General features: G+C 34.2%; 1 protein-coding gene across 1 annotated transcript in view; it reads left to right on the forward strand.

Moving 5' to 3' along the window:
- Positions 1-606: 606 nt before the first annotated feature.
- Positions 607-21,616, forward strand: part of LOC124102409 (triadin) — a gene marked incomplete at its 3' end in the record, with an annotated part of 122,816 nt that continues 101,806 nt past the window's right edge. The window contains 1 exon segment of the mRNA XM_046458677.2: positions 607-1,134. Coding sequence (XP_046314633.1) covers positions 1,113-1,134 — 22 coding nt within the window.

Raw genomic sequence — 21,616 nt, forward strand, 5'->3', positions numbered from 1 at the left:
TGCCCTTTGATTCTCCTTCTCCTTCCAACCACCAACTATTGAATATTTCTCTGCTCATTAACACCTGTCTAGGAGTGGGAAGGTGAAATGCTAATCAGCCAATTTGACTAATTGTTAGCTGATCCTATGATTCTTGTTTTTAAAGTGGAGCTAGGGAAAAGTCAAGTCTTTCTCTGAAATATTATCTGTGAATTTCTAAACTTCATGTCACCTTCCCTTTCTGTTCCTTCATTTGTAAATTCAAAGATTTTGTTTTCTGTAAGGTATTAAAGAAAAAAAATGAGTAAATTCTTTGCTAGTTCTCAAGTAACATGATTTACTTCACATTATGTATTTTTATTGACCAGAGTTTAGAAGTTATTAATGTTGTACAACATGACTACTTTAGAAGAAAACTTCAGGGTTTCATTGTTGGAATTTTAAGTTTATCCCTATATAAGTAACTGTACCTGCTAAGTAGATTTGGACCAATAGGGAATCAACTTTGAGAAAATTACTTAAGATTGCCCTCCCCTTTGCCTCTGGTAGACATTACAGGACACTCCCCAAACCAAATAAGGGAGAGAAGAATGTTCTGAGCATTAAGGATACTAAGAATAAATCTGAGCAATCATGGATAAGATTACTTTCAACTCTTTATTTCATGTTTTCTGACACAGACCCCCAAGATCTGTAATTATCTTAGAGAAACTGCGGGGGCTTAGACAATACTTTTTAGTTCTTCGGGTTTTTTTTTTTTTTTTGGCCTATCTCTGGGGCTTGAGAGAGTGTGTGTGTGTGTGTGTGTGTGTGTTCCTCTAGAGTGCCAAAAGGGGAAAAAAAAAAAGTGCTGAAGAGTCCTAGGGAGATGAAGCTATTTTTGTTCGAAGCTGATACTCCTAGCTGAGCCACAAGTGCTGCTTTGGAAAGGGCTTAGGTTGTTTCCAGGGGGAGAACTCTACAGAGAAGAGGCAAAGTTCAACAGGACAACACATCAGCAGCAGAAACGGCCAGGAAAACGAAGAGCCCTCACGTTTTAACACAGACCCTTCTACCAGAGTTCTCCAATCGTAAAGTACTCTGCAAAGAACCTCTTGACAGACCTTCCACCTGATTCACTTTACCCGACCACCATGACTGAGATCACTGCTGAAGGTATTGCTGCCATCTTCCAATAGAATCTCATAGGGGGGACGTGGTATAAATTGACAGTCAAAGAGACCATCAATATGTCCATTTAAAATGTTGCTTTTAGGTAATTATCTTGTTCAGTGATTTTATACAAGATCTGGGAAGTGGATTCAAGGTGAGAAGCTGTGAGATATGTGCGTTGGGGGAAGGAGAAAAGATTTCTCTGAAATTTTGCATGTGGAAACTGTTCTCTGCTACACCAAAAGCCCCACAAGTTAACAGTTGTCATCTACACCTCTATAAATAGCTATGGTCATGTAACATCATGGCTGATCTCTCATCTAGCAAAAATTAGAAGCTTTGCAAGGATGGAGACCGTGATAAACTTAAAATATTATATTTAATGTTTAAATGTAGAAAGATGATTTTGAGCATTTTTGCTTTATGGTATTTAAAAATGGAAACCTTAAATTTGTTTTTTGATTCCAACCAGCATATATAAATACACACACAAAGATGAAATTTCTGTGATTAAGGTACAACGGCTCTAAAAAATTTGTATCTATTTTTCTGTAGATGGGAACACAAAATTGGAAATTTCACAAACACACTAGAAATCAATCCGACTTTAAAAATAAAGCAATTAAGTGTTAGACTTCTAATTGTTTTCCTAAACTAATTTTTCTTTCACTTCAAATGGTGAATTCTATCTTAAGATTAAAACGATTTTTTTCAATGTGTATCCTAGAATATTAGATGTTATATATACCTAAAACATAGTTGTTATTATTTTGCCATGGCAGCAACACACACACACACACACACACACACACACACACTTCTTTTTCTATCTTACTTTAAAGGGATTCTTAAAAGTAAAGCATTTTGAATACAGACACAGTTTGGTTGTAGTTGGGGTAAAAATTTGAGAGGTGGATCTAAAATCTGCTTTTGACAGCTGTAAAAAGAAAACAAGACAGGTGGTGCTTTTGACAACTTCCCAGTTGAATGCTGTGCTGGTTCCTTTTTAATCAGACAAGTGTAAAACAGAATATGTGGTTTTGGTATTTGGGGGTGGACATTAATGTAGACACACAGTAATTCCTGTTGGAGATTTTCAGTCAATATTTATAACAATCACCTTACTCAATTTTTCCGTGGAGAAGTCATTCTGGCACCTAAATTAATAACAATTACTGAGAGCTTTCTATGTACTATATGTTTCATTCAGAATTTCATGTATTTGTTTATTTAAGGCCCATTTCATTCAATTAAGTAGCATTATTACCCTGTTTTGCAGATTGAAACTAACTCTGAAGTCTGTGACTTGCTCATGACCACAGCTTATCCAAGATTTGAAGTTAGGTTCCTTAACACTAATTTCTGTTTTCTTTCTGTAGGAGGATATCAGGTTTACGGATTACCAATTTTAGTTAAGAATTTGCTAACTAAATATAAATAGTATTTTTTCCTGTTCCTGAGATATTCTGTGTCATGTGGCCATTAGTTTGTCTTAAAGAAGGATGTCTAAAAACTTTTCTTGCTTAGCCCTGCACAAGTTATTAAGATGCCTATGAGTATGTGTCCCCACCTCCATTTGGGTGTGTATTGCCAGGTAATTCAGGAGGTCAGCTGGCTGAACCATTTCTGGTGTGTTTTTGGGTTATGGTCCTTTGCACCTGATTCATGAGACATTTTATGGGAAAATGCCTAAATATGAAATTAAACTTTTGTTTCTTTTTTTTTTCTCCTGTGGATGTTAAAGGGGTCAAGGAAGGCCTTTTGTAGTGACCCACAAAATAATTGAATGTAATAAATTTAAGAAGCAAAAGCAACCTCTGATTTCTGGGTGATGGACATTTCCCACTCCCTAGTTTTCACAGTTCATAGGATCAATGTCATCTGAACCTCAGTGATGCAGTTATTCCTTTTCTGGAATGATTTATTAACTATATTTCTCAAATGAAAATTAGATTGCCAACTCAGTGAACTTAGCATTTTAAGGTTGGTACCACAGTAATTCTCTGTGGCTATTCAAAGAGTTTGGCCTGCTGCTCTATTATGTACTTTTCATTTTGTCTTTGTAATTCCAACTTTTTTTTTTTTTTTGGCCATAGGTAGTACCCCCTTTCCAGTGTTTTATAATAGGTATGCTTTTGTACTGAATTTTGGTACAGGCCATTATTCCTTCAGCCTGGAATATTCTTCTCTCATCTGCTACACTTCTGTCACAACCACTTTTGCACTACATTAGAAGCCCTATGTCAACTACTCATTACCCTTTCCATTCACTTATCCCCAAGAAACCAAACACTGAAGGAAGTATGGAGCTAGAGAAGCATCTTAGAGAGCTGAAGCCCAATGTCCTCAATTTCACTGATGAGGAGTGCAGGTCACATCAATCCAACCTCTCTTCCACAGTAGTTAGGGGAGGTCTGAGGACAAAATCCATGTCTGCTGTGGCTTATCCCAGTGCTTATTAAACTATAGTAAATGGTATAGACTTTATTGAGTTCTTCACATAGATTTCTACTGCATGTTCTAAGTTGTATTATTTCATCTGATAAAAGAAAGGGAATAACTAGATATAGAATTGCATTTCAGATACAAAGCAACAGGAAAATGAGAACTAACACAAAGTTGAACCTCAGAGGATATTAGAGAAATAACACCTTTGGTTCTGGCCAGGATAAATTAATAAAGATAATTAAATTAATAAAGACAACCATCAATGGCAATAATAAAAGCAATGGTCATTTATTTGGAAGACATAAGATGTTCAACACTGTATTAAGTTTTTTACATGCTCATTCAACCCTCATAGCAACCAATTGAAATGCTCTTAGTATGGCTATTTATAGAATAGGAAGCTGGGGTTTAGAGAGGTTAAGAAATGTGCCTGAATTCACACAGCTACATATGGTGTAATGCAGGTTCACATCCATGTCTGACTGCAGAGTTAGGTTGAAGATGTCCTCTCATTGTGAGAGACATTTAGTAAGGTTAGTATCATTTCAATGGCTGTTGGATGGCTCTATCAGGCCCATGGTACACTTAGTAGGCTAAACCAGGCCCCAGACTGGATTAGACTCAAATAGCACTCAGGTTTAGGGCTATAAATAGCCCTCCACCTTGCTTCCAGAAGCTTAGTTATTCCTAGACAAGTGCCAAAGTTAACTCCCCCTTCTGAGGTTCATGCAGACTTACAGCCTCATGGCTAGATGTGTCTCACATTGTAGCATATATTTGACAGTATATATTACTGTGAAAAATGCCTTTTAAATACTTATTTTGTAGTAAAGCAAAATTTACTCAATAGCTTTTTTTGAAAAAATGGCAAAGATTTTTTTAAAAGTTCTTAAAATATGTAATATTTTCAAATTGTCTATTAACTAATATACAGTTGTAGTAGGCTTTGCAATAATATTTATATAATTGTGTTCTCAGGGTATAAGAACTTCTCAAATAAAGAAAGACAAATTTTTTATATAATGGACTCAAGTTGATGATCTTCTATATAAATAACTTGGCATTTTCTAGAACATTTAGATAAAAGAAACTATTTAAAAGAAGAACATATGTTGTACTTCTAACTTCTAAGCTGTTGTATAAACTCAGAGTTCAAAAGCAGGTCATTGCACTTATATATGGAATTCTTTCCTTATTATTAGCTAAAACTCATTTCACTGCTTCTGAAACAATCAAATCTGTAAGAGGATTTCATATTCAAAATTTAGAGCAAAGTTGTTTATTTATTTTGCATACTGCACTGCTTCTAGAGACTCTGCATCCCCAAAACCCCATCATTGCTTTCAAGAAGAAAGACCAAGATTCCACAGTTAACAACTAAGCATACAAGTTATAGCACTTAGAACAACAGATGGTGAAATTAAGTGGAGATCCTGTTTTAGTCAGCTTTTTCAATGCTGTGACTAAAGGATCTGACCAGAACAATTATAGAGGAGGAAAAATTTATTCAGAGGCTCATGGTTTTGGAGGTCTTATTCCAGAGAAGGCTGGCTCCATTTTTCAGGTCTCCAGGTGAGGCTAAAATCATGGCAGAAGAGTGTGGCAGAGGAGAGCAGCTCACATCAGGGTGACCAGAGACTCCACTTTCCAGATACAAATATATAAACCAAAGCCATGCCCTAATTACCATTCTCTCCAGCCTTCAGTTACCACTCAGTTAATACTTATCCCTATCAGGGGATTAAATCACTAATCAGGTAAGACCCTCACAGCCCAATCATTTCTCCTCTGAACCTTTTTGCATTGTTTCACATGTGAGCTTTTGGGGGACATCTCACATCCAAACCATAACAGATCCAAATAGCATATCTATGTTTACCCTATGAAAGCCAAAAGAGGTGGCTTTACATTAAGTGGCGATCACTTGGGAGTGTGAGGATATAGCCTTGGGTTTAAGCCCCAATCACTTCTCGGTATGTTCTCCATTCTCTTGATAAAGGAAAACAATAGGCCACATAAAAAATTTCATTTTTAATTCTAGTAGCACATTTTAAATTGGGCATTGGAAAGCTAGTACCTTCAGAAGAAAAGGACCATGATGAGAAACAGTTAAATTAGAAGGTTATTTTCCCATAATATGGCATTGGAGGGAAATAAAAAGTTCTGTGAATAAAAGTCTGAAAGCCATAAAATGGCAAAAATCTTGGCAAAATCTAATCAGCCAATACAATAAGAGCTAGAATTAACTCCTGTGACTTAATAAAGGAAGGAAGAGGACGAGGAGGAGAAGTAAAAATAAAATAAAGGAAGGAGAATAAGAACAGATTCCACTATGTAAGAATGAGGAGTGTGCCAAACTCCAGGCTGTGAGAACCCCTGCAGCACAAGTACCAACAAGCCAGTTCCTCCCAATAATACTAGGAACAGAGAGATGCCTAGGCTATGCGTAGACTAAAAGAAATGTATAAAAAAAGAACAACCCATTGTAGTGTATGGCATTACTCAGTCATATTCAAACAACTTTAAAAACAATTCTGATGAAATGATTAGAAACTTGACACACACAAGTTGTTACGTGGTATTAGAGAATTGTTATTCTGTTTTTTAGTGTGATGACCCTATGGTGGTTATGTTTTAAAACTATTCATTATTTGGAGATATTTACTCAAATATATATGGATGATGTGGTATGATGTTTGTAAATAATATGCTGAAAGGAAGGTCTATGATGTGTAGCAGGGTTAGAATTGAATATGAGTGGGATATGTTAGGCCTAATGATGGATACATGGAATTTCATTATAACATTTTGTCTACTTTTGTGAGTATTCAAGCGTTTTCATTAAAAAAAATAAGAAAAAGAAATAAGAGTTGATGCTTTGGGTAAAATAGATAACTTTTAGTAAGAATTTGCTTTTCATAAGATCTATAGTTCAGTGACACTGGCCACTGAATTTGCTTATAAGTATAAATTATTAAGTTGAACAATCTGTTATTACTGACATGGAAATGGAAGATGCATGTAATACACAGAAGGGCCTAGAAATATGCTTTATATTTAAAACAATAGGCTAGTAAATAATTATTTATAAATATATGCATTGTATTTGGAAATCTAGAGGCTAGTTGCCTATCATTTCTCAAGATTATTAGTGATCTTTTAAAGACATTAATTAGCAAAAGTTGATTTTTGAGGTGATTCATACAAAAACCTGAAAACCACTTAAAAACCTATATTCAATATTAGGCAAGAAAAATAGTTCTAAAATGTGCTAGGCCCAGGAATACTGTGTTTATTGACAGAACATTAAGTATAAAGCTCTTTATTTTTAAAATATCACAGAAACGCAGGTGCCCCATAAACCTGATCAATCTAATTGTAAACCTTTTTAATCTACTTTTCTGCTCAAGTTGAATTTTGAAAAAGATAAGGAAAGCAGCTGTGAGAAACTGTGCTGTATGTTTCATTGAAAGTCAGAAGAATTAGCAGAATTGAGAGAAGCTTACATTTATAAAAACTGAAGGTTTTAACCATATTAATACTAATGGATGAGAGATTGCTTTCCACTTTTTAATGGTGTCTGCTCTCACATGTACAAATATTGCATATCAATCAAAAATATAAAACGAATTAGAAAATGAAAGGCAGTGTTATTTGTTGATTGTATATCCTCTTCTGAGAAGTGTCTGTTCAGGTCCTTGGCCCATTTATTAATTGGATTATTTGGTTTTTGGTGCTTATCTTGTTGAGCTCTTTATATACCCTAGAGATTAGAGCTCTATTGGATGTGTGAGGGGTAAAAATTTGTTCCCAGGATGTAAGCTCTCTATTCACCTCACATATTATTTCTTTTGCTGAGAAAAAACTTTTTAGTTTGAATCCATCCCATTTGTTGATTCTTGGTTTTAATTCTTGTGGTATAGGCCTCTTATTAAGGAAGTTGGGGCCTAGCCCCACGAGATGATTACTTTTTCTTCTATTAGATGCAGAGTTGCTCATCATCTCTAGCAATCAGAAAAATGAAAATTAAAACTACTATAAGATACCATCTCACTCCAGTAAGAGTGGCAGCCATTATGAAGACAAACAACAATAAGTGCTGGCGAAGATGTGGGGGAAAAAGGTACACTCATACACTGCTGGTGGGACTGCAAATTGGTGCAACCAATTTGGAAAGCAGTATGGAGATTCCTTGGAAAACTGGGAATAGCCTTGGACCCAGCTATTCCTCTTCTCGGACTATACCCAAAGGACCTAGAAACAGCATATTACAGGAACACAGCCACATTAATGTTTATAGGAGCAAAATTCACAATAGTTAAACTGTGGAGTCTATCTAGATGTCCTTCAGTGGATGAATGGATTAAAAAATGTGGCATTTATACACAATGGAATATTACTCAGCAATAAAAAAGAATAAGATCATGGCATTTGCAGGGAAATAGATGGCATTAGAGAAGATTATGCTAAGTGAAGTTAGCCAATCCCCAAAAAACAAATGCCGAATGTCTTCTCTGATATAAGGGGGGGGAGTGAATCAAAATGGGGTTGGGAGGAAGAGCAAGGGCAGAAGATTACCTCTAGATAGGTTATAGGGGTGGGAGGGAAAGGGAGGGAGAAGGGGAATAGCATGGATGGTGAAAGGAGACCCTCATCATTATTCAAAATACATGTATGTGAATTTGGTGTCAACATACCTTATATATAATCAGAGATAAGATAAATTATGGTATAATGATGTATTAAGAATTGTAATGCAAAAGTAAATAAATTAAAAAAAAAAGAGAAAGGTAGTATGGTAAAGTAGCAAGTGAGTGTAGTTTCAAGTCAGAAAAGAGGTGAATGGGATTTCCCACATAAGGGGCAATAAATTAGCAGATGAAACTTGGGTACTTATTAACAGTATGTTGAGAGGAAGTTTTTTAACTTTTTACAAGATCATGCTATTTTTTTAATTGGACAAAACATTCATAATGTCAAATCTGTAGTAAAAGTGAACAGGAAAATATGTCTCTGTAGTGTGAGACCCACCTGGGTTCCACTAAGAAGCTTTTTCTTGCAGCAGCTTTGTTAGATTTTTGTAATAGTGACTCTTTTTACTCCCTATTCCATAAGCACACAGTACTCATGGAAAACATTCAGTTTATCAGTTTATATTTGGCCATCGCTGAGATTGTAATTTGAAAATTATGCTCCTTTTACAATGCAAAAATAAATTGAGGCTATCCAGCTATTATAGTAAAGGCTTAGGAATCCTTAGAGATTTAAAGCTTCCAATGTTGTTTACATTAATTTTTAATCAGTTAACAATATTTAATATTAAGGAAACGTAAACAGGGCAATTTAGCAATTTTAAAATAATCTACATTGAACTTTGGCTGAATATATCAATTTGAAAAGACAATACATAAATGCTTAAGATTTTCCAGTTAAGCTATTGGTTTTATAGTTTTGATGTTTATAGTTTACAGTATTAAAACATTATTCTTTCTTTTTCTTCACATTTAAAAAAATTTCAGGGATATACTTAATATATAAAACATGCATACATCTAATATAACTTATTTAAAGAGAATAAATTTAGGAAGTTTAGACCCTGTTTGAATTAAAGTTCTAGGAAGATCCATCAAGGTTAAATTTTTGCTCTTACTTATTCCTGCCTGCTCTGGATAAAATGAGTGACATGCATAGTTTCTGATAGGAAGTGCTTATTTAGTGTCAAATAAACATGCATTGCCCCAAGTAAGGGTTACACAGAGATAGGTGAACTTCCTGGCACAAAAAGATAGTCATTTCCATCATCAAAGGAAAAATAAGTATCCTTGGCAAATGTGTGGTGAATAAAGTCCTGCTCCTTTCTCTCCAAGTTATGCTCTCTAAACATCAAACATCTCCACATCTCTGTGCCTCAAGTCAAGCTGTCAGAGACACACAGAGTTTACAATTTTGAGAGATCCTTTGGTATGTAAATGAGTTGTTTCCTCATAAACTGCAAAGCCCATCTCACAATGTACTTTAAATATTATATGTAAATATATACTGGGTAGACATTTTAAATTTTGTATCTGTGGCAGGAGCTGGTGCATGTGGTCTTCAGTTCCACAATGAAAAGATACAATCTTTTAAACTATGAGAATGAAGATAATTTGCATTTGGCAACCTGCAAATGCAGGAAAAAGTTCCTTTTATTCAGCTGGAATGTGGCTAGAACCCTGTGACAAACTGGTTTTGTGCTACTCATTTGCTACATCATTTTGCCCTTCCTGACAATGTTTACTGAAATGGAGAGAAAAACAAAGGAATAGGAAGACTCTTAGTAGTTCAAAGTTCACTTTAATAAGATGAAGCGAATAGGTGAGTTTGTGGATATGAGAGAATCCATTTCCATTTATTTAAACTTTCAAAATACACTTTAGCAAGTCTTCCCTGGAAAGTTATTGTTACTTTTTAAAATAAAAGCCTCATGTGATTATCAGAACTTTCTGTTTGAGGTAGACAACTGGATGTAATGTCACAACAAAAATGGCAAATACAAAGTGGCACTTACCTGATATTCAGTGTTAGAACTATTACTTATGACCATGATTATTCTTATTTAACTTATGTGTAATTGCCTAGAAAAAAAAAAGAGTGTTCTATTAAATGTATTATTGTCTATAATTTGATAAAATGCCAAGCATGTGAATTTACATCTATAAAAGTAGTAGGCATTACATTTAGAGAAGGGCAAATTACCTCTACCTGAAATATAACAAACTTTTAGACTATGGAATTATTGACACAGATGTAGAATTATGCAGCAGTATGTCATGTCTGAGGTTCATTTGTATTCAGAAATTAGCATCTTTTATGTACCAGGTTGAATGCTTGCCAGTGGAAACAGAAAAATGAATAATACTAGGTCTCTGCCTCTGATATAGTAGATTAAAATGCAAACAGAAAAGAGCAAAAAATTATAAGAATGAAGACTGCACAGATTTAAAAACATATGACTCCAATTTGGAATTATGAATAATGTCGTATAATTTAGTAAAATAATGACATGTTATTCTTAAATCTTACAATTAGCGAGCACACAGTGAAACTTGCTGGACTCAGTTTTAGGATGAGAAAATGATGTCCTCTTCTTCATACTGATAATTTACAGTATTCATGGCATTATATGGAAGGTGAGATGATTAGTCCAAGAAAAGAGGTATGGAGAGTAGGTTTGATCAATGTAGAGAGGAAGGAAATAGAGACAGGAGGCATTTGAGAATTCGTCTGTGGGATGAGGCCCTGGGATAATCAATGTACAGAGTTAATTGACTAAGAAATTGGGTAACAATCCTGGTTTAGAAAATTTATTTACTTATGCACGCTAGAATATTGAAAAGACTGATGTCTCCTGCTCCTCGCTTATTTTGGACTAGTTGTTTATTATGAATCCCTAGTGCCTCTTTCCCCCATGTGCATGTTTTGACACTATTTCTGTCTCCATCATTGCTTCTGAGCCCCATGTGCACTACTTTGAACTTAGCATATGTGTATTCAGCATCATTTCCAGTTCATGAAAAAATAGTGAAATAATACTGTCATACAGGTAATCTCTAACTTTCTTCAGGTAAATGATGAAAAATCAGCTGATAAGGAAAAAATGGTGGTGAGTGTTTTAAGTAGGACCAGATCTAGTGGTTCAAGCTAGTGGTCTTATCAAGATGTCCTATAAAGCCATTGAATTAAGCATAGGAGCAAGGCAAGAGCATTAAGACTCTGGGGACAGGCCTTTCTTAAGCAAAGGGTGATAAGATGTGGTTCATAGAACAAGGCTTGGAAAATGTAAGCAGGAAGTACTTAGGGTAGCAGGAATAACTAGATTAAAGCAAAAAGTAGAGGAATCTACTGGAGACTTTGTTCACAGTGACTGAGAGTTATATAAGAAATAATAGTTCTGACAGTTGCCAGAAAATTATGGCTCTCTCTTGAATTAAGTAGACCATGTTTATTTACTCAGTTTTTTGCACTGTCTCTCTGTATTTGAAATGCCTCACAGGCCTTGGCTGGAATGCTCATTATAACCATCTCCTGGTATGGGTCCCTGTTTTTGAGTGACATGGACTCTCCATACCCAGGTGCTTTGGAACATAGTGTTTTATCTCTCTCCCATCATTCTGACACTTACCCGTGGATGGATAGGAGCAAGACTGCTAACACTCTGAAAAATATTCATTCTCTTAAACACACACACACACACACACACGTATATATTGGTAATTGCTTTTGCCAGTTACTGTTCTAAGTCTGGAGATGAAATATGAATAAATCTAGGGCCCAAGGGATGAGATAATTATATAAAACTCATGTGATATAGGCTGCTAATTCTAAGTTATCTAAAAGAAATGCAGATAAAATTAGAAGTTAAAATTGTGAGACAGATTTCCCAATTTTTCATTATTCAAATTTAAAATATATACCATTTATACATATGAAACAGTTTGGAAGTAAACCAAACATAAAACAAACAAATCAATTTTTATGAGACATGACTCTCAGGGAACTCTGAGGAGAAAGAGGAAAATGGAGTGAGCGTATCAGAGACTGTCATTAAGGAGTAAAGCATAAGTTAAAACCTGAAGTTTGTTTTTAGATGGAAAGCTAAGGAATCCAATGCAAAAGCAGAAATTAAATTTCAACAACATTCCTAGATCCTAAATGTTAATTTATTTAACAAACGATTATTTGATATTTTTTCAGAACTTTATGCACAAAGCAGGAGAAGATAGATTCATGGAGAATGCAAAATAATTAATGTCCAATTAGCAACACTCACCATAAATTTGCACAAAATTTTTCAAGAATTTTCTTTAAGTGATGTTGAACTATGCCCCAGTTTACCACAAACAAGAGCCTAAAAGAAAAATGAGCATAGATGCTAATCATAGTTTTGATAGTGTTAATGGTAGTTTTAATACTCAACACAAGAAACTCTGAGCTTAGCTCTCTTCCAATTTTATATGGAAGATTCTTTTTAGGTTCATTTAAAAGATTCAGATTGGCGTGAAGGTCATATTAGTATTCTTCAATCAGTTACCAATTTAGAGTTAGTATACTAAGTATAGCCATCTAATTCTACAATTGGAATTACTTGGGATAGAATGGAATCCTTACTGGAAATGTAATTGTATTTGCCTGCCTTGACTTCCTACTTAAAATTCTATGGGAGAAACAAACAAAAATGTTCACTTTAAGGGATTATAGGCAAAGAGATTTACACTTTAAGCTAAAGGGAATGATACACTTCCCCTTTGAGAAAAGTCAGTGAAAGGTGATGGCTCATTTTCTGTGCCCTTGAGCTAAGGAGTTGAGAAGTGATAGCATAATTTGAGGAGAGGCACAAGTGAAAGCAGCTTTGATGGGTAAACTGAAAGACAGTACTTTGCAAATTTGCCTGATACAGTTTTATAGAAGCTAACTAACAAAGTTGAGAGTAGATTACATTTCTTGACTTAATAGTCACCTTATATGGTGACACGTTGAACTCTACATGTCTGTCTAGAGTTGCTTCAGTGTTTCTTTAATTCTCTGTAGCGCTACTGCAGTGTCAAAGGTATTACAAATGTGTTTTCAAAGTACACAGAAATTCAACTACAGTTAAGTCGCTAGGTAACACTGAGCTAGAGGCCAAAATGCATGAGAACTCCATCAACAAATGCAAAAAGAATTAGGAAACTGTGCTGATTGTTGACAAATATCGTCCTACTTGGTTTCCAAGAGATGCCTTCTCTCATCAGTTCAGATTTAAAGCAATATTACTAACAGTTTTAAAAATGTTTTTATTTTTATTTAAGTAAAAATTTGCAACTGAGACATAAAAAATATTATATACATTATTGGATACCATGCAATGTTTCAATACCTGCATATGTTGGGTGATATTTTGAAATAAGTCTAAACGTACATATCTCCTCAAATATTTATCATTTCTTTATGGTGAGAACATTCAAAATTCTTTTGGAAATTCTTCTGTTTGAAAAGTGTAAACTCTTAAATGAATGTAAATTGCATGTATTTATTTATTACTTAATAAACAGAAAAAAAATGTTCACATCCATGTAGGTCAGAAACAAATTCTTGCATCTCTGAAGAATAATCCTATGTGTCTACCCACACACTGACTCTCACTTTGGTGTCACTTCTTCACCAAGGTTCCTCTTTCTCTAAACCTTCTCCTCTGGGAAACAACTGTTCCAAATATTTTACAGCAATTTTCTTGCTTTACATTATAGTTTTATGATCCATGTGTATAAATAATAGAGTTTAATACTACCAAGTTGGTTCTTTATATAAACAGAGCCACACATCATGTATTTTTCTTTGTTTTGCTGCATTAATTCAACAACGTGAAAGCCATCTGTATCTTATGTAGCTGTGTTTCATGTTACTCTTCTTTCTGTACAGTACCCTACTGTGTGAAAGTCGCTTTCCTTAGATATTTTTCCCCCATGGGGAAATTTTATGAACAATACTACTAGTAGAAAATATTCATTCTACTTTTTAGTCTTAATAGTCTATGATTCCATCATCAAACTATATATCTTTTGTGGTATTATATCCTGTGATAAAAAAGTACATTCAGGGGCCTGGGGTTGTAGCTCAGTGATAGAGCGCTCGTCTAGCATGCCGCATTGTAGATGAGAATCTGGGTTCGCTCCTCAGCACTACATAAATATAAAATAAAGACACTGTGCCAACCTAAAAAAAAAGCTAAAAAAATAAATATTAAAAAAGTACATTCAGTAGGAAAAGAAGACACTTCATTTACTCAAATTAAATAGTCTGTATAATATCATTTAAATCCACTTGAAGAACATGGAGAAAAGATGACCCTATGGCTATATACTAGAAACACCTTAGCTTGCTTTTAAGAAGAAATTGACCTAGTTCTAAAAGATATATAAAATGAGTATTTGGAGGATCAAGGGAGAATGAACAGAATAATAACTTCTCAATGATAAAAATAATCCACTACAATACTGACCTCATATAGAGGTTCCATAGGCAACAACTCTAAAATTGACTTGTAGAACCAGGCACAAATAAGAAATCACTTAACAAATATCTAATAATGGCCATGTTTCTTCACTATCAAGCATTGTGCTAAAAGTTGGACTAACATCAGTGAACAAACTCCCTATTTTTACAGAGTTCCTCTGCTATTGGAACACACATATATGATGACAAGGACACTTGTCACCAGGTTTTTCACCCTGTTGTTCTTTCTACCACTGCTGAGTGCAGCCAAATTCTTGCTTATTTTATGCCATTTTTCTTGGATTCCCTCCTCTCTTCTTGTCCTATTGAGTAGATATAATCTTTAATATTATACTTTAATTACATTATCACATTCAGGCAACACTTACATGAGTTTCTACTACTACTCTTTCTGTTTTTGATCAAGACTTCCTACCTTCAATAGATGAGCACTTAAGAAACTTGACTTTATTAATTTTGTATTCATTTTTCTAGCTTGACCTCTCAAAAACAATTTAACTCCCAGTTTAATGGAAGGAAACACCACTGAGATGGAAAGCCTAACTCTGCTTCAGTGAGCGAGAAAAGAAGGATTAAAAGTGAACTTATGTCCTCTGCATTACATCTAAAAGTGAAAATGAGAAAAATTCTGTTTATTGGTGAAAAATTATGAAGGTCATGGGCACACAATTCTTTTTGTTTTTAAATTTCTATCAAAATGTAAGAATGACCATATGATTTGTGGAAATAACAACTTTGGAAAATTCCCAAAAAGTTGCAATCTCCTGAATCAGAGATTCACAAAGTTTGGTCCCCAGATCAACATCTTCAGCAGCATTAGAAAAGCAAATATAGTTTGACTTCTGAATTTCTTGGGTTCCATATGTGCATATAAAGCCAAAACAGATGGAAAAAATATTTTAAAAACTATAACTGTACTGAATATGTATAGACTTTTCTCCTTGTCATTATTCCCTGAATAACATAGTATTATAACTATTTACATATAATTCACATCTTATTAGGTATTACAAGTAATCTAGAGATGGCTTAAAATATACAGGACTATGTATATATATAAATATGAATATATGTATATGAATATATGTATATGTATAAATATATATATATGGGTTATGTGCGAACCCTATGCTTTTTTTTTTTTTTTTTTTTTGTATAAGGGCCTTGAGTATCCATGGATTTGTGCATCCATGGGAAAAGTGGTGGTTATGGAATCAATTGCTACCAATAACAAGTGATGATTATATTGGGATTAAAGGTCCAAAACATGCATATGGTGTAGTACCTTAAAATTCACCTACAACAAGAGAAGATGCTTTCCATGATAAATTTATAATTATACACAATAATAAGGTTCTTTACATGAGCAATGGGAATCTGAAGATAGATATGGAAAAAAAAATCAAATTTAGAACCATTTGCCTGAAAGAGAGTGAAGATGTGTATGGGACAAGAATTCAATATGTCTGCACTGAAACTCATTAACTTTTCCCCAATCAGTGGTTTCTCTGACATTCTAGAGTTCTTTTGTCTCTTGGCTATGTCTCCTGTCTTTGGATTCCTCATTTCTTGCATCCACATTTTCCTATTTATATCTGTTGTTCCTTCTCTAATTTAAGTTCCTATCATTTCATATTTGGAAACCTGTGTGGGAGATCATATTTTTCAAAAGTGGCTGCAGCAAGATTTCCCATTCACATGCTCTTCTTATAATGTGGCCTTCATTCTTCTTCCATTGAGAGATGAGGTACATTTTTCTTCCTCTTGAGCTCAGAGAGACCTGTGTTCAGCTTCAAAAATAAAGTAGGATGAAATGACTTCTAAGAATAGATTTTTAAAAATGCAGACATGTCTATGTTGCTCCCTTGGGATGATTGCTTTTGAAATCAGGCTTTAAAAAAGCTCAAGCAGCCTTGGGGGAGCCCTATGTTGAGAGGCACAGGACCTTGGCCCATAAATGCAGTGGAGCTTCCAGCCAACAGCCAGCACCAACTTTCCAGTCATGTGTGTAAGCCATCTTGAGAAAGGATCCTCCAGTTCCCAAATGAGTCATTTGAAACAAAGACAAGAAATGCCTGTGTGCTTTTAAAAATTATAACTTTCTGAGAAAAATAAATTATTATAGTTGTTAGCAACTTAGGCCGCTAAGTTTTAGGATGTTTTGTTATACTGCAATAGACAAGGGATATAAGCATTCATCTAAACTTCTGACCTCTAATCCATCTTGCACTCTACTATCAATGTAAATCTGCCGTACCACATTACCAGATGAATAATGGTAACTCATTCAGCATCCTGTTCTTTCAGCTAGATACAACATGATGTTAGGCAGTTGTATAATTGTTATACCTCTACAATTTTATCATTTATTTATCTACCTATTCATTGCTTTATTTTCAAAAAAATATTTAAGAAATGTTAATTAGTATAATACAATGATCTAATTACAAGAGTTATATTAATGAAAAGAGAATAAAGAAGAGGAGAAGGAAGAGAAAATTCCTGTTGTTGATGGAACTATATTTCTCAGGTGAAGACTTGAACTTTGTGCAAATTTGAATGAACATTTTTTTGGTTAGCATTCCTAAGAGATACTGTGTTTGTGGGTTGTGGATTTTAAGCAACACTTTGCTCCCCTAAGTAAGTCTAAGCCAAATTTCACATAGAGGAGTGTTCACATGACTATTGATAAAGACTATTGAGAATATTTTTTGTGATATGTGGAATAGTGGCCTCCCAAAATATCTATACCCCAATTCTAAGAAACTGTGAATATGCTACTTTACCTGGCAAAAGGGAATATGCAGATGTGATTATATCAAAGACCTAAAACAGAGGGATTCCCGATCAAGCACGAGGCCTTTCCTGGCTGAGGTCTGAGGGAGACGTAGTAATGTCATGACTCAACCAGCCACTACTGGATAGAAAATGAAGAAAGACCTTGAGCCAAAGAGTGCAGCAACCACATTTTCTAAGGAATCTCCATACTGCTTTCCAGATTGGTTGCACCAATTTGTAGTCCCACCAGCAATGTATGAGTGTGCCTTCCCCTCATATTTATTGTTGTCTATATTCTTGATAATTGCCATTCTGACTGGCATGGGATGAAATCTTAGAGTAGGTTTGATTTGCTTTTCTCTAATTACTGGAAATGTTGAACATTTTTTCATGTATTTGTTGATGGAATGTATATTTTCTTCTGAGAAGTGTCTGTTCAGTTCCTTGGCCCATTTATTGATTGGGTTGTTTGTTTTTTTGATGAAAGTTTTGTGAGTTCTTTATATATCCTGGAGATTAATACTCTATCTGACATGAGTGTGGCAAAAAGTTGATCCCAAAATATAGGCTCTCTGTTCACCTTATTGATTGTTTCATTTGACCCCGCTATCCCACTCCTATGTCTAAACTCAAAGGACTTAAAGACAGCATACTATAGTAATGCAGCCACATCAATGTTCATAGCAGCTCAATTCACAATAGCTAAACTGTGGAAGCAAACTAGATGTCCTTCAATAGATGAATGGGTAAAGAAAATGTGGTATATATACACAATGGAATATTACTCAGCATGAAAAGAGAATAAAATCATGGCATTTGCAGGTAAATGAATGGAACTGGAGAATATAATGCTAACTGAAATAAGCCAATCCCCAAACAACAAAATGCTGAATTTTTTCTCTGATATAAGGATGCTGATTCATAATGGGGATTGGCGGGGGGTGGGTGGGGTGGGGGGGAATGGGAGGAATAGACAAACTCTAGAAAGGGCAAAGGAGAGGGAGAGGAAGGTAGGGATCATAGGAGTAGGAAAGGTAGTGGAATGAGATGAATGTATGAAGACATAAATGGTGTGACTCTACATTGTGTACAACCAGAGATATGAAAAAATTGTGGTTGATATGTGTACTATAAATTGAAATGCATTATGCTGTCATATGTAACTAATTAGAATAATTTTTTAAAAAATGATAACAAAAAAGTAAAGCAACCAATAGAAGCTGAAAAGGGCAAGAAAATAAATTTTCCCCTATCGCCTCTAGAAAGAAAAGTAGTTTGATTTTATTCCTTGAGTTCCATTTTGAAATTCTGAGCCCAAACTGATACACTTATGTTGTTGTAAGCAGCTCTGGTTTAATTTGTTTCAACAGCAGTAGAAAACTAATATATTAGTGTCTATCTGGTTACTGTCTCTTTCTTAAGCATTAAGAGACAAATTTTCAGAGGGTCTATATAAACATTGACATAGAAAAATTTCAAATTTATTTTTCTTGAAATGTCTTTACACAAATGATTTTTAAAATTTTACATTTTTATTGTATTTTGACTATTTATAATTATAAATTCAGGGGACAAAAATGTTATTGTGACTTATTAATATAATATGGAATAAATAAATCAAGCTAGTTAACATATGCATCCTCAAGTACTTAACATGTTTTCTTGGGGAAGCATGTCAATTTTACTCTCTTGGCAACTTTGAAATATAAAATTTTTATTAACTATATTCAGCATGTTGTGCAATAGATCTCAAAACAAGCAAGTAAGGAACAAAATAAACCAACCAACCATGTTCCTCCTTTATAAATGAGATTTTCATACCCTTGGACCCTCATTTCCCATTCTGCTCCTGTTTCCCTAATATAACCACCATTCCACATACTGCTTAGTTGAGTTCAACTGTTTTAAATTTCACATACAAGTGAGAATATGAGGTATTTGTGTTGACTTACTTCATTAGCATAAAAAGAAATCTGAGACTAAAAATGAATCCCTTTCTCAAATTTACAGAGCTCATCACTGCAACAACTAGAAATAGATTCATCATTAATTAGGTCATTCTTTCTGAAGCAATGTATGCTGCCTTTCTTCCAAGAAGTTGAGTTTTCTAGTAAGTTAACATTTTCCTTCTAATAAGCAGCAAAGTTATAGTCACATTTTTTTGTTCTGTTTTGTTTTGTTTTTGCAAATGGATATTTGAAAATCTTGAGAAAGAATGATTGTAGTTTGTGCTGTGTTCATTCCTTCTTAATACCTCTTTGGTTAACCTGCTTCCATTTAGTTCAATAAACAGTTATGAAACACAACCTGATTGTTCTATAATCAGTGACTTTGCACATTTATTTATTATCTGCAGACAATATTCAATAGATATTGTCCACATTATCTATAGGATTATAATGTGAATTCTTTTAACCACATGCCACCATCAGTTCTTATACCAGGATACCTTGTACTTCCTTGAAATGGGAATTTTCATCTTTCTGGGCTTGTACACACCACGAAGCTGCGTACATTTTCCTCTGGAAAAAAAAAAAAGCCTGTTAATTGAAAGCTGACACTGCTGCAGTTATAAAAAATCAGGTCACAGGTTAATATCCCGGAACCCTTAGTCATGTCAGCTAAACATGATCTGTTTGAAGTAAGAGAAGGATGTGAGATCCCTCTTCTTGCTATTCAAACTAAAATAAATATATCTGTCTTTTGTATTCAACCCTAAAACATTCTTTCCTGTAGGATGTCTAAAGTAGTATTTTTGCACAAAGTTCCTATAGACCTTCATCTTCAAATGGAATCATTATGCTTAAACATCTTAAAGGAAAAAAAAAGAATGAGAGGATGAGATAAGGAAATGAAATGGGGCTCAGTATTAGAGCTCTTGCCAAGCGTGTCCAAGGTCCTGGGTTTAGCCCCCAGTATTGCATTAAAAAACAAAAAGAAAAGGAAAGGAAAGGAAAGGAAAGGAAAGGAAAGGAAAGGAAGAGGGAAAAGAGTGAATACAGGAAGCAGGTATGAAAAATATAGTTAGATATATTTTTATCAGATAAAGCATTAATCTCCGGGATGTATAAAGAACTCAAAAAAACTTAACACCAAAAAAATGAACAGACACTTCACAGAAGAAATATAATCGATAAACAAACATATGAAAAAATGTACAATCTCTAGCAATTTGAAAAATGCAAATTAAAACTATATTGAGATTTCATTTCACTCCAGTCAAAATGACAATTATCAAGAATACAAGCAAAAATAAATGTTGGTGAAGATTTTGGGGAAAAAGGCATATTCATACATTGCTGGTGGGACTGCAAATTGGTGCAACCATATGGAAAGCAGTATGGATATTCCTCAGAAAACTTGTAATGGAACCATCATTTGATGCAGTTATCTCATTTCTAAATTTATACCCAAAGGACTTAAAGTCAGAATACTACATTAATGTAGCCATGTAAATGTTTATAGCAGCTCAATTCACAATAGCTTAACTATGGAACCAACCTAGTGCACTTCAACAGATGAATGGATAAAGAAAATGTGGTATATATGCACAATAGACTATTACTCAGTCTTAATGAAGATTGAAATTATGGCATTTACTGGTAAGTGGATGCAGCTGGAGAATATCAAGCTAAGTGAAATAAGATGATCCCAAAAAACCAGAGGCTGAATGTTTTCTCTCATATGCAGATGCTAATTCACAATAAGGGGCTGGGTGCTAGGGAAGAATAGAGGTACTTTGAATTAGAGGAGAGTAAAGGAATGGGAGGGAGTAGGGAGTAGGAATGATAGAAGAATGAATCAGACATTATTACCCTATGTACATTTATGATTATATATATAGTGTAATTCTACATCATGTACAACCAGAAGAATGAGAAATTATACTCCATTTATGTATGATGTGTCAAAATGCATTTTACTGTCATGAATAACTAATTAGAATAAATAAAAAATATAGAAGGGTAAATTATTGAAATAATAAAATAAAAAAAACCTTGGAGTAAATAAACACAAAGTTCAACTTGCAAGAAAGCTAAATTTCATTTAGTTTGACCTGAAAATATTAGGTGTCTATTAAAGGGCAGAATGCATGCAGACATATTTTTGTTAATAAATGTTAAATTACAGAAATTCAGAGCAGAAAATTTCAAAAACAACATCAGATCAACATTGTAAATTGTAACAAATCACATATACATAATATTTATACAGCATTTACACAGTA

The sequence above is a fragment of the Marmota monax genome, unplaced genomic scaffold (assembly GCF_021218885.2).
Source record: "Marmota monax isolate L192 unplaced genomic scaffold, Marmota_monax_Labrador192_F-V1.1 WCK01_AAM20220418_F8-fsc00198, whole genome shotgun sequence".
NCBI lineage: Eukaryota > Metazoa > Chordata > Mammalia > Rodentia > Sciuridae > Marmota > Marmota monax.